The following is a 12,237-nucleotide window of genomic DNA, read 5'->3' on the forward strand; positions in this document are numbered from 1 at the left end:
AAGGAGCGGTCAGCTGATGGGGTGACTAACGAATTCCTTAAATGTGCCGAGTCTGCTAGGATATGATATGAACTCTTCCAGAGGTGTGTGTGTGGCCATACATATAGGTGTCTAACACAACTTCCTAAAATGTACACTATATTGCCAAAAGTTTTGGGACACCCCTCCAAATCATTGAGTTTAGGTGTTTTTCAGGGTTTGGGCTCGGCCCCTTAGTTCCAGTGAAAGGAACTCTTAATGCTTCAGCTTCATACCAAGACATTTTGGACAATTTCATGCTCCCAACTTTGTGGGAACAGTTTGGGGATGACCCCTTCCTGTTCCAACATGACTGCCCACCAGTGACCAAAGCAAGGTCCATAAAGACACGGATGATTGAGTTAGAGCGGAGACTGTGAGCCAGGCCAAAGGTTTTGGGACATCTGCCTTTCCATGCACATGAATGTAATATGGAGTTGTCCCGCCCTTTGCAGCTATAACAGCTTCAACTCTTCTGGGAAGGCTTTCCACAAGGTTTAGGAGTGTGTTTATGGGAATTTTTGACCGTTCCTCTAGAAGCACATTTGTGAGGTCAGGCACTGATGTTGGACGAGAAGGCCTGGCTCACAGTCTCCACTCTAATTCATCCCAAAGGTGTTCTATGGGGCTGAGGTCAGGACTCTGTGCAGGACAGTCAAGTTCCTCCACACCAAACTCACTCATCCATGTCTTTATGGACCTTGCTTTGGTCGCTGGTGTGCAGCCATGTTGGAACAGGAAGGATTCATCCCCAAACTGTTCCCACAAAGAGCATGAAATTGTCCAAAATGTCTTGGTATGAAGCTGAAGCATTAAGAGTTCCTTTCACTGGCACTAAGGGGCCGAGCCCAACCCCTGAACTCAATGATTTGGAGGGGTGTCCCAAAACTTTTGGCAATATAGTGTCCTTAGTAATGTATTTGGTAATTAGCAAAAAGTAATGACAAAGAAATGCCATTTATAACCAGTCACTCGGTGTGTTAGGTTTCACAGATGTTATGACATTTTCACAGGAAATTTATAATACACAAGTTAGAAAATTTTGCATCAATTCTTTCAAACTGTGAATTAAATAGTCTTTAAGATCTTGTAAGCCCAGTCTGTGGTCCAAAATCCAGTTTAAGCTCAAAGACAGATCAAATTTGCTTGGAGATATTTTCCAACTTCCTTATTACTTCACAATATTCTGTCTTATTTTGTTGTAGTGATAAATCTGTAAAGTTTTCCTTTCCAGCAGACAGTAAACAATTATTTGTCCAGCTCTCAGGCAGGGTCAGAACAGGGATCTGGCAGCCAGTAACTGACCAGGATGGATTATTGTGTACGTGTTAGTTATAACTGTTGTCTTGCTGCAGGACACTGAGATTAGATGTAAATGTTTTCTAGATAAAATGTAAACGTTGTCAGGCTTTCTCATGGGGACTGAACTGACCTGGGCGTGTGTTTATGTTTGTGTTTATGTTTACAGAGGGTGGGAGGGGAGATATACCTGAGTATTGATACTTGACCACTTGGTATGATGACATTTAATGCGTATTTGTGCAAAACACGCTAACTTGGTGCTTGACAAAAATCATTTAAAAAGCAGTTGAAACTCTAAGCAAGCTAGCACGCGCGCGCGCACACACACACACACACACACACACACACACACACACACACACACACAGACAGACACACACAGACAGACACACACACAGACAGACAGACAGACAGACACACACACACACACACAGCTAACGGGTTGAAGTTTACCTTCAGGAGGTACTCTTTGCCCGCGGTTCGGATCTCAAACAGTCCCTCTTCTCCTTCCACATCGTAGGTAAAAGAGGCGTCGGCGATTTCGATGTAGCCGAGAGGAAGAGCGTCCTGAGGAGTCTTGAAGTAATATAAGTAACACTTCCTCGGGTCGTAGATGAACCAGCGCGTTTTGAATCCCTTCAGAGGCCCTTTGCCTACCAGTTTATTCAGGTAGCCACACAGTTTGGGCGCGTGCTCCTTCACGCCGTCACACTCGGCCACGTCTACGGACTTGGCCGCGAAAACGCGCGAGCTCCTGGCCGGATTGGCGGCGGCGGCGGCGGCGGTGGTGTCATCCTCCTCCTCCCGCATCTTTCTCCGAACTTTTCACTGCGGCGGATACACGGCTGTGTTTTCATCCACATGACTTGTCGCCCATACTTGTGCTGCGGCGGAGACTCGCGGGAAATGTAGTGCGGAAGACCGAGGTGAACGCGCACACTACATCACTGAATAGTACGCGTGGTCATTCCGCGCATGCGTAGAAAGGGGGGGAGGCGGTGGCTCGGGGGTTGAGAGTGTGTTCTACAGAAATGTTCTGTATGAAATCAAATCCCAGCATTGATAAAGCTAAATATTCACATAAATCATTACTATTAACTGTACCGTTATTACATAAAAGTGTCTGACAAATCAGCGAAATGTATCCTAAATGTAAATATAAGACATTTGAGACATACAAAATATACCCAATACTATATACAACTATAATGTAATGTTAAATGCATGACATGATAACCTATAGGATTTCAATCATTTATATTCGATGAGGAGAAAACAACCGTGAAATAATGCTGAATAAATATAAAGAAGAAAAAGTAGTATCAACACTGTTAAAAACAGTCATTGTGTACCAGTAGGTGGCGCAGAAGAGCCGTGTAACATCAGGCCAAGTAGACTGCAGAGTAATTTTATTTCCTTTATTATTTATTCAATATAATAATAATAATAATAATAATAGTTACGTTTTTTCATGTGTGGGTGTTGGACTACTGATTAGATGGTTGTGAGTTCGGATCCCAGGTCCATCAAACTGCTACTGCTGGGCCCCTGAGCAAAGCCCTTAACCCTCAATGGCTCAGTTATATTAAAAAAATATGAGATAAATTTTAAGTCGCTCTGGATAAGTGTCTTGGTATGAAGCTGAAGCATTAAGAGTTCCTTTCACTGGAACTAAGGGGCCGAGCCCAACCCCCGAAAAACAACACCTGAACTCAGTGATTTGGAGGGGTGTCCCAAAACTTTTGCCTATATTTATATATGTATATACAAAAATATAAGATTAAGTAGAAAGAAGAGAAACCTTAAATAAAGAATACAATAAGTTAAATTAAAGGTAGCAGTGCAGATATGAAACACAGTTGTGGATTTAACCATGTTTACGTCAGTGTTTACATTACAGTACAGTACACATGTGCAAACTGCCAGTCTAGAAGAGAGTCTAGAAACAAGTACTAACAGTTGTAGTAATGCAGTGTGAGAGTGTTATCATCTGTCACACACAGGTAAACTATTAAGGGATCTTGATTGACATGAGGCTATGAATTTCCCCTCCAGTGATGCATTCAAGTGTACACTGTGTTGATCAGTGTGTTTCCAGCATGTCATAAAGTTAACCATCGGTCCTCGTTTGTCATTTGCTGCTGAACGAGCTGTTCATATCAGAGCCGAGACATTCAGAAAGGGAAACACATTGGTTTCCTGTTTGGCAGATGTCTTTCGTAAACACACTGAGCGTGTCACCTGTTAGGAAATGTATGAAATGTAAAAATACACAAAGAATCTAGATTCCTGATAAACAGAAATGAACTGAGCACATCTGCACTGAAGAAATAATGCTTTTTATACCCTTGTTGTTTAGAATGAATCTTATGGAAACCTGTTAAATATTGATGTATATCATTTCCCCTCTGTACTCCTACAACTTTTCTTGTATGTTTGGTGTCTAGTTAAATTCTGTCCTTTACCAAGCCATTAACATGCCATCACCATGCTATTATTTTTGGTTTCAAATGATGTGTGACCTTTCAGAAATGTCAGGCGTATCACATACGTGAGGTTCTCTGACGAACTACCATGTTCTGTCACATCTCTGGCATCCATAAAAAGGAAAACGAAGCAACTGTGACCTAATAGAGTGACTAGTCTTCAGCTAACATTGAATATTTTTTAAGTGTCTGATTTCTTCAGTATTGTTTATTTTGTAATGTTTAATCTTATAGTTATGATGTGATGTGCTGTAGGCATTACAGCATACCTCATGGTGTAAATAGACTTAAGTGGAAGGAGGAAAAGTGGGTTTTGAGTCAGTATAAGAAACAGTATATATACAATATATATATATTACCATGATTTACTAAAACTTGTTGACTTTGCGTTATGAAAGATTTCCATGAACCACAGAATTAACACGATTATTGTTAAAGCTAAAACCTTAATGGTAAAAATGTTTTACAGGGGACAAACCCTGTGATTTCTGATAATATTATCAGTCATTTTCAGTCCTTTTCTGTACTTCCCAGATCTTTCCTGTTTAGCAAGTGCTGCCCAGTGGGAACCAGTGTATCATACACTGATTACCGATTGTGAATCATCAAAAAAAAAATAAAAATGCCTCTGTAAAGGAATACGACAGTCCCAGTTTTGAGGTTGGGGTAAAATCTGCTGTCATTCCACCCCAAGGTTGAATTGCTTGTATGTGGGTGTGTCTTGGTGTTGAGCGTGCTCAGTGTGAAACCTGTGACACATCACTGCAGAGTCTGTGTGTCCCACTCAGCAAAGGAAAAGGCAGGTCACATTAACACCATGAAGACACCCAGACTAACCATGATGTAGCACCTCTACATTACAGTAAACATTCTAATGGTAACTCTGAGTGTGTGTGTGTTTGTGTGTGTGTGTGCGTGTGTGCGTGTGTGTTTGCGTGTGTATCCAAGAGGAATTTCGTCAGAGTTTTCAACACACAGACAGTAGAGGTTTGTGTGTCTTTTGGGGGAAATAAATCATATTTATACATTCCTTTTATGCTTATATATATTTTTTAGATATATTTTCTTCTTTGTTCAATCAAGGTAAATTTGCACTTTTTTGAAATGTTTATGCAAATACATTATAGTGAAAGTCAGTTATATAATCACTAATGCCTATAGAGGGTAACTGTAGATATACAGATACTGTGGTCTTGTGGCATAAAGCTTTCTGACTCATTTGATTCTGTTGTAGATGATCCTCTAAGATGAGATGATGCTCTAAATATTCACAGTTAGTGAAAGTATTTTATGCCAAAAACCTTCCTGTAATTCAGCGGATAAAAATCACCTGTACTGTATACTGTAGATTTGTGCCTGCTGTGCATGGCTGCTATGTACACACCAGTCAGGCTTAACATTGTGAGCAGTGACCAGTGAAGTGAATAAGACTGATGATCTCCTCATCATGGCCCCTGTTAGTGGGTGGGATATATCAGGCAGCAAGTCAACATTTTGTCCTCAAAGTTGATGTTAGAAGCAGGAAAAATGGACAAGCGTAAGGAATTGAGCAAGTTTGACCAAAAGGGCCAAATTGTGATGGCTAGACCACTGGATCAGAGCATCTCCAAAACTGCAGCTCTTGTGGGGTGTTCCCGGTCTGCAGTGGTCAGAATCTATCAAAAGTATCTGCTGCTAACATCTTGGTGCCAGATACCACAGCACACACATGGGTCTGTTGGAGTCCATGCCCCTGTTTTGGCAGCAAAAGGGGAACCAACATAATATTAGGCAGGTGGTCATAAAGTTATGTCTGATCAGTGTACATACACACACTTACCCCAGGCCTCTTATTCACAATATACACATAGTGAACATCCTTAACATAAATTTAATACTGTTTGTATAATCCTTTGATCTACTGTAAAATAATTAACAGTCAGTTTATCCTACAGGAAATGACGGGTATCATCCATTTCTTGCAGCAGCTGCACTGTATGTGAACACCCGGAGACCGCAAGTATTTCCTTTGCCTGCTCAGTTCCACATCTCTTTAGGAAACTTGTGAAAACCCTTAGATCTACGTCTGTGTGTGTGTGTGTGTGTGTGTGTGTGTGTTTGTGTGTGTGTGTGTGTTTTTTTTCCTTTTCATACTCTCACTCAAACCACCATGAGCTGTTCAATTTTTTGCCCCTGAATTTTCCAGACACCATGGAAGGTGTCTAATGTAAATGTATATCAATGTTGTAACTGTCTGTAGACCTTTAGAACGTCTTTTTTCCCTCTGAAGTAGCTGAGGAGAACATCTGTCTTGAGCAACATGAGACTCAAATCACACCAAATGCGACAACACTCCTCAACAGGTAGGTCTCGGGTTTTCTGAGGTTGTTTTTGGTTTTGGATGGCTTTATAATGATTTTTTCTATTATTATTACAGAAAACATTATTTATTATTTAAAAATATTATTTCATAATACACATAAAACTTTAATGTCTCCATGATCCATTTTGTATATGTGTATATTGAATCAGATGCTTATAAAACCGATCCTTCTTCTTCTATGTGTTCATTATCGTCAATGGAAATCAACGTCAGCTGAGCAGCTGCTAGGATCAATTAAAGTAAACTTGCAAAATGAATGCATTAACCTGCTGATGTTTGTGTTCATTAGCTCTGTGGAGCAATCAACACTGCCCTGGACAGAGCTGTTGCAGAACTCAGCTTACAAGTGTCACTTGTGAACGCTCTATGGAGCAGAAGAGGCCACATAGGATCCAGACCTGCCTGTTATTTTGCATGAAGGTAAACTTTCAATGCCTTTAAACATATCAAGATTGAGTATAATGCATGTTATAATGATTTTTCAAAATGCTGATATTTGGTTTTAAAATTATTTCACTGTATTAGTGAATATTAATTAGGCATGAACACATCATAAGTAACGACACCACTGCCTTTAAAGCTTGTATTAATGAACTTTTGTGGTTAATTGTTAAAATGCGTTAAGGTGATTTTGCTTTTTTATTTTTATATCATTGTGTAACGGATAATTTAGGTGGACATATTTCCATTAATTGATAGAACATGCATTAATTAACCCCAGTGTATTCAATTAAATTACTCTTTGTGCTAACTTACAGTGCTGGATTTAAAAAAAACATGGTGTATTTATACTGGAGGTCAATGTTTAATGTAAACCACTTCTATAATCCATTACCTTTCTATAACCACGAGTCCTTTGTGTCTGTACATTACTCAGACCAACAAATATTACATATTTATATTTATATTCATTTTTAGATTTAATACCATTTATAAAAACCCATACCAGGATCCAGATTCCCAAAACTAGTGTGGCTATAGAGAATGTTAACCACTTTGCCTTTACCAGCACAGGCAAGATAAACAAGAACAAAAGCCGTTTTGAGACTGCCGCAAGCATCAGGCGGAAAGTAGGCAAATTAGGGCGCCAGATCCACACTGCCGCTTAGGGAACTATGTGCTCAGAGCCTGTGTTAAATCCTTTCCTCTGTGACCGTGCTCAGGATCGTGTGAAGATGGAGCATACGCAGCCGGAGAGCACAAAGAGCAAACTGAGGGAGCTGGCCCTCAAATGGTTCACCGAGACCCAGGCTCCTCTCATCCTCCACAAAGGCAACTTTCCTGCCTGGTTCCAGGGCTTCATCAGCAGAAAGTAAGAGTCGCAGAGACAGAGAGAGAGAGAGAGAGAGAGAGAAAGAGAGAGAGAAAGAGAAATCATTTTAGATTTTCATTAGATTTAACAAAGTCATTTTAGACTGTAGAATGAACTGTAACGTGGGCAGTTATTTGGACAAGTCATTGATTTGATTTTGGAATGGTTATAATTTCTTGTATTTGTTAATTTTTTAAAACTCCTAACACATCCTTGCCAAAGTTCTGTAATGTGCTTGTTCTGATTTAATCTGCTTTTAAGTCATTATAAAGCTCGGACAGCTTGGCCACTGTTATCGGTAGCAGTTCATTTAATTTGTGTATTTATATAATGAAGAGCTCGGTGTGTAATGTCTGCACCTCAGTCCTTTGTGTAGCTTAGAAAGTTTCTTTTTTAAAGATCTTCTGTGTTATATGTTTTTATAAAAATGTTGCTTTAAAAGAATCATTTTTCCATTGGACTGTATTATACAGGGATGCAGAAGATCATCTAAGAGATAAAGAACTGGGCTGTTTCCTTATTCGCCTCAGTGATAAAGCCACTGGATACATCCTGTCATATCGGTGAGTCTGGACATATCAACTGATCTCTCGCTTAGACATGCTCTAACAGTAGACACCATTTATTGAGGAAAGGAATTAAATTTCATCTGGCTCCTCCTCTGTACTTTTTGGCTTCTATAAAACATTCTGTAGATGATTTGTATTTCCCATTTGCAATGGAGGAAATTGGACTTAAGAACAGAATCTTAATAATCTTTTTTCTTCTTTTCAGAGGACGTGACCGGTGTCGGCACTTTGTTATCAACCAGAATAAGGAGGGGCAGTTTATTGTGACAGGAGACACCGAAATGCACGACACACTCACCAGCCTGATCGAGTACTACAAGACCAGTCCTATTGAACCGTTTGGAGAATATTTAACAGTGTCTTGTTTCGAGGTACAGTGTCTCACTTTTACATGCTTAAACATAGTGTACACAATAATAGAGCTGCAGTACAGCTTTAATAAACATTTCTGTTTAATGAAAGTTTAATTATAAAACCTCTAACTTGATATTTCCTTGCAGTTACCTGCGAATGATCTGTACGATGTGGTGCAGTTTGAGCCAAAGGTGAAGCCAGGGGTGAGTGTGGAGGCAGTAAGGAAGATTTGGAACCAGAGAGCTGAACAGGCCGCTCAGTCTCATGCTCCAGCCCTGCCACCCAAGAGCTCCAAAAACACCCAGGTATATATAACAACCATAACAGATCAAACATGTACTATATAAGGTATATGTACAATATTATATTTATCATCTATTAATTTATAGTATAATTCATTTATATTATTCTTATATATTATTATATATTATTATTATATATATTCATTTAAATTAATTTATGTATAAATTACATTCAACAATGAATTGTTAATAAAATAAAATAGTTTTTTATTTACTGTGTATATACACTAGTACATACACACGCCACATGTTATCAGGGTATTAGTTTATTAGTCACGTGTTATTACACAGGTTTTGTCTCAACGGTTTCAATTACCTTACACAGGCCATCCCTCCAGTTCCGAAAAGAGGCTCCCCAGTAAAGATGAGCTCTCTGGAGGAAAAATGCAGTTCAAGCAGTAAGGTACTGTATGCCCAGCTGGAACAGACCAGGCCTCTGGAAAGCAGAGATAGTGATGCTAGAGCTCCATGGGCGAGACACAGTGGAGCTGTGCCAGTTCCAGGCCCACCAAATGTCACAGCCCAGGACATGCCTGCACCGGGAAAGGCCACCATTTATTCAGAACTCAGCCTTTCAGACTGCAGGAGTAAATCACTCCCCCTACTGGACGATAACACAAAGGAAGAGGGTTCGTATAAGCTGAACACCTCCACAGAAAACCCACGTCAGCTGTCCCCTAATCTCCGGAGTGAGAATGCTAAGAAAACCTACAGCCACGAGATGCCGAGCCACAGCTACAGTCTGGATAAGCTAAGTGATCATTCCTTCTATCAGCTGGCTGGCAAGTCTGCCAAACAAAAAGACATGCAGCAGCAAGGGAAGAGTGACGCTACATACGCTGAAGTGCCTTGTGAACCCAGGGCAAACCATTTGCTCTTAGAGAACACTTACGAGCAAATTCCTGAATCCAGGTCCACTACAAACACGAACGAGAACGCTGTTCAGGGAAACACCTACGAGACACTAGAAGACTTCAAACCCAGGCCAAGCGAGTCAACATGGGGCTTTAAGGTGAGTACATGACTATGATATGCATGTGGTAGTGATACCGAGATACTGTGTGTGTGCATACGCACATGTTTAATGTTAGGTTCATGGATGCTTTCATTTGAACTTCACCACGATGTTGCTATAGATACAAGAAGGGCTTTTTGACTAAAAATGACATCTGATGAAAAAAGCGGCTTTATCAGCTACACTTTCAGCATTAATCGAAATAAATAAATAGGTGTTCTATGAACCTTTGTGGCTTACAGTTTACATTTGCATGACCAGAGTCGCTGAAGATAAATTCCCTTAACACTGTATAATACTTGACTCATTGCTTCCTGCAGGGTGACAAGTGGAAACGGCTGCTCCCCGAAAACTGGAAGAAATGATCGAGTCTTCGTCCACTAAATCAACTGCTACACAAAAACACGCAAATCATTAGAGTTACACTAAACACAACAGCAGTCATTTTATTGACCTTATTTATGTCAAGGCTATTCTAAAAACACATTCAAATGCTGATATGAGGTTCTTGTGTCCTTTACAGATATTTGTTTTTAATTATGTAGAAATATTTAAATTGGTATGTTTTGCATTTGTATTTATTAATTTAAATAAAGTCTAGTCATCCATAAACACTGGGTTTGCATTCTAAAGTGTTATTGGTGCTTACTGGCAACATGGCATCAGGATGAAGGTGTGCTGTATTAACTAGACTAGATACTCACTCATGGCCTTGGTTAAAAAGATGCTTCATGCTGGTACTAAGGTTGACATTTAAAATGCATTGGACCTGGTGACTTCATCATCACAGAGAACTGGAGTAAAAGGAGGATGGAGTAAAAAGAGGATGGAGTAAAAGGAGGTCTGTTAGACCTATAACATTTTAATTGACTTTCGGGTGTTTTTCTTTCTGCTGATTTATATCCGGCCACCTCCATTCTCAAGCAGAGAAAAGATAGACAATCTTTTTAATTGACCTACATCTTATGTCCTGTTCATTACATTGCAACGTCAAATGATTTTACAGAAATGCAGTTGTTTTGAAAAGAACCAATATGTCAGGTTTATCTAGCTTTTAATCACTATAAGCTAAATTTATGGACACCGAAATGCTGTTTGTGTTTTAAGATAGCAGATGGTGAGTGTGTGTGTGAGTGTGAGTGTGAGTGTGTGTGTATGCATGTGTCTGTGTGTGCATGATGTTGATGGAGGAAATGTGACATATGTAGATTTTTTTGACCTTCTCATGTCTGAATAATTTATTATATTATTATACTGTAGAATGAAATCTATTTTTTAATAATGGCATTTATTTAATAAATAAAGATAAAAATGTGTCATTGGACCCAAGCAAAATGTAAGATCCCAGAGTGTGTGGTGATGGAGACTGTCAGTATGATTGATGTGGAGGTGGGGAAGAGCCCTGTGTGCAGATAGCTGCCCGCCTCACACTCTCATTAGCATGAGCACTGTAGCTGGTGGGATGCAGTGCACCGTAAATCACCTGACAGATGATACTATTAGTCACGACCAACGAGTGTGGGCCGAGCATCATTCACGTGACCCAGTGAGGGATGTGAGAAACGCAGGACATCCAGACTTCTCCATTTGTGTCAGTGTTTGTTCACAGATGTGAAACTGTTCACGTCTGAGGTTGAAGGTGCGCTATTACGAAATATCAGAAACGTCTGTGAAAATAGAGCTCATGGAAACACTGATGGTTCGAGGGAGGGCGGTATAAATTGTGCAAGCGTCTTTTGAGAAAATGAGATAACAGTTACAAAAATTGTAAGAAAATAGAGAGGGGAAACATTCACACATGTGCACGTCTTGGTATGTATCTGTATCTGTATTAAGACTCCTACTGGGTTACAGTGGAGCTGCAGGGTTTACGGCTTCAGTGATACACGTGAAATTTAGAAGCTGAATGATTTCACTGTCCCGTGAATGACCCTAAGCGATCATAGTAGTCCTGCCATGAAATTCTTCACAAGCAACTGGTCAGCGGATTAAAGGTCTCATGGTGGATTGCTAATAAAACAAATGAGTACTATAAGATTAATACTTTCAGTACGATAGAGACCGAACCATTCACTTTGCCCCTCATTCAGTTTGAAGGTACATGTAATACACTTAGCCTAATAAATGCATAAAATCGATGAAGATAGATTTGTTCCCTGAAACTTGCATTTTGGGACCTAAATATTATAAAAATCACATCTCATTCATTCCATAGTAATGCTAATTGCACCTATATAGAACTAAAGTGAACAGGTAAGAGTGGAATTTCAACATCTAGACTAATTTACAATCGTTTATTCAACAGTCATTTATTTAACAGTAGACAAAATATACTGGTTGCATGGTTGCCACGGCCCAGGTTTGATTCCTGGGCAGGATGCTAATGCCACTGAAGAGTTAACTCTCTGTGCCGGCCTCAAACCCGGATTAAATGGGAGGGGTGTGTCAGGAAGGGCATCTGATGTAAAACCTGTGCCAAATCAAAACATGTGGACCAAATGATCCACTGTGGCGACC

General features: G+C 39.9%; 2 protein-coding genes across 4 annotated transcripts in view; one reads left to right on the plus strand and one right to left on the minus strand.

The window, feature by feature from the left end:
* The window catches only part of tbc1d2b (TBC1 domain family, member 2B), a 22,656-nt gene extending 20,526 nt beyond the window's left edge, over nt 1-2,130 (minus strand). Inside the window, exon 1 of the mRNA XM_058407515.1 lies at nt 1,774-2,130. Within this exon, the coding sequence (XP_058263498.1) occupies nt 1,774-2,130 (357 nt within the window). The remainder of the gene's footprint in view (nt 1-1,773) is intronic.
* On the plus strand, nt 2,108-10,861 carry sh2d7 (SH2 domain containing 7). Of its 3 annotated transcripts, none has more exons than XM_058407516.1 (10): nt 2,108-2,246; nt 5,741-5,805; nt 6,076-6,148; nt 6,458-6,588; nt 7,332-7,480; nt 7,954-8,043; nt 8,255-8,420; nt 8,550-8,708; nt 9,031-9,717; nt 10,041-10,861. In XM_058407516.1, exons 3-10 carry the CDS (start codon nt 6,106-6,108, stop codon nt 10,083-10,085), a joined length of 1,470 nt encoding a protein of 489 aa, XP_058263499.1. In that variant the 5' UTR covers nt 2,108-2,246; nt 5,741-5,805; nt 6,076-6,105; the 3' UTR covers nt 10,086-10,861. The 3 variants fall into 3 exon arrangements, with proteins under 3 accessions (XP_058263499.1, XP_058263500.1, XP_058263501.1); XM_058407517.1 differs by having other exon boundaries at nt 6,079-6,148; XM_058407518.1 differs by having other exon boundaries at nt 5,741-5,780.
* The last annotated feature ends 1,376 nt before the right edge of the window (nt 10,862-12,237 follow it).

Source organism: Hemibagrus wyckioides, linkage group LG14 (genome assembly GCF_019097595.1).
Source record: "Hemibagrus wyckioides isolate EC202008001 linkage group LG14, SWU_Hwy_1.0, whole genome shotgun sequence".
Lineage (NCBI taxonomy): Eukaryota > Metazoa > Chordata > Actinopteri > Siluriformes > Bagridae > Hemibagrus > Hemibagrus wyckioides.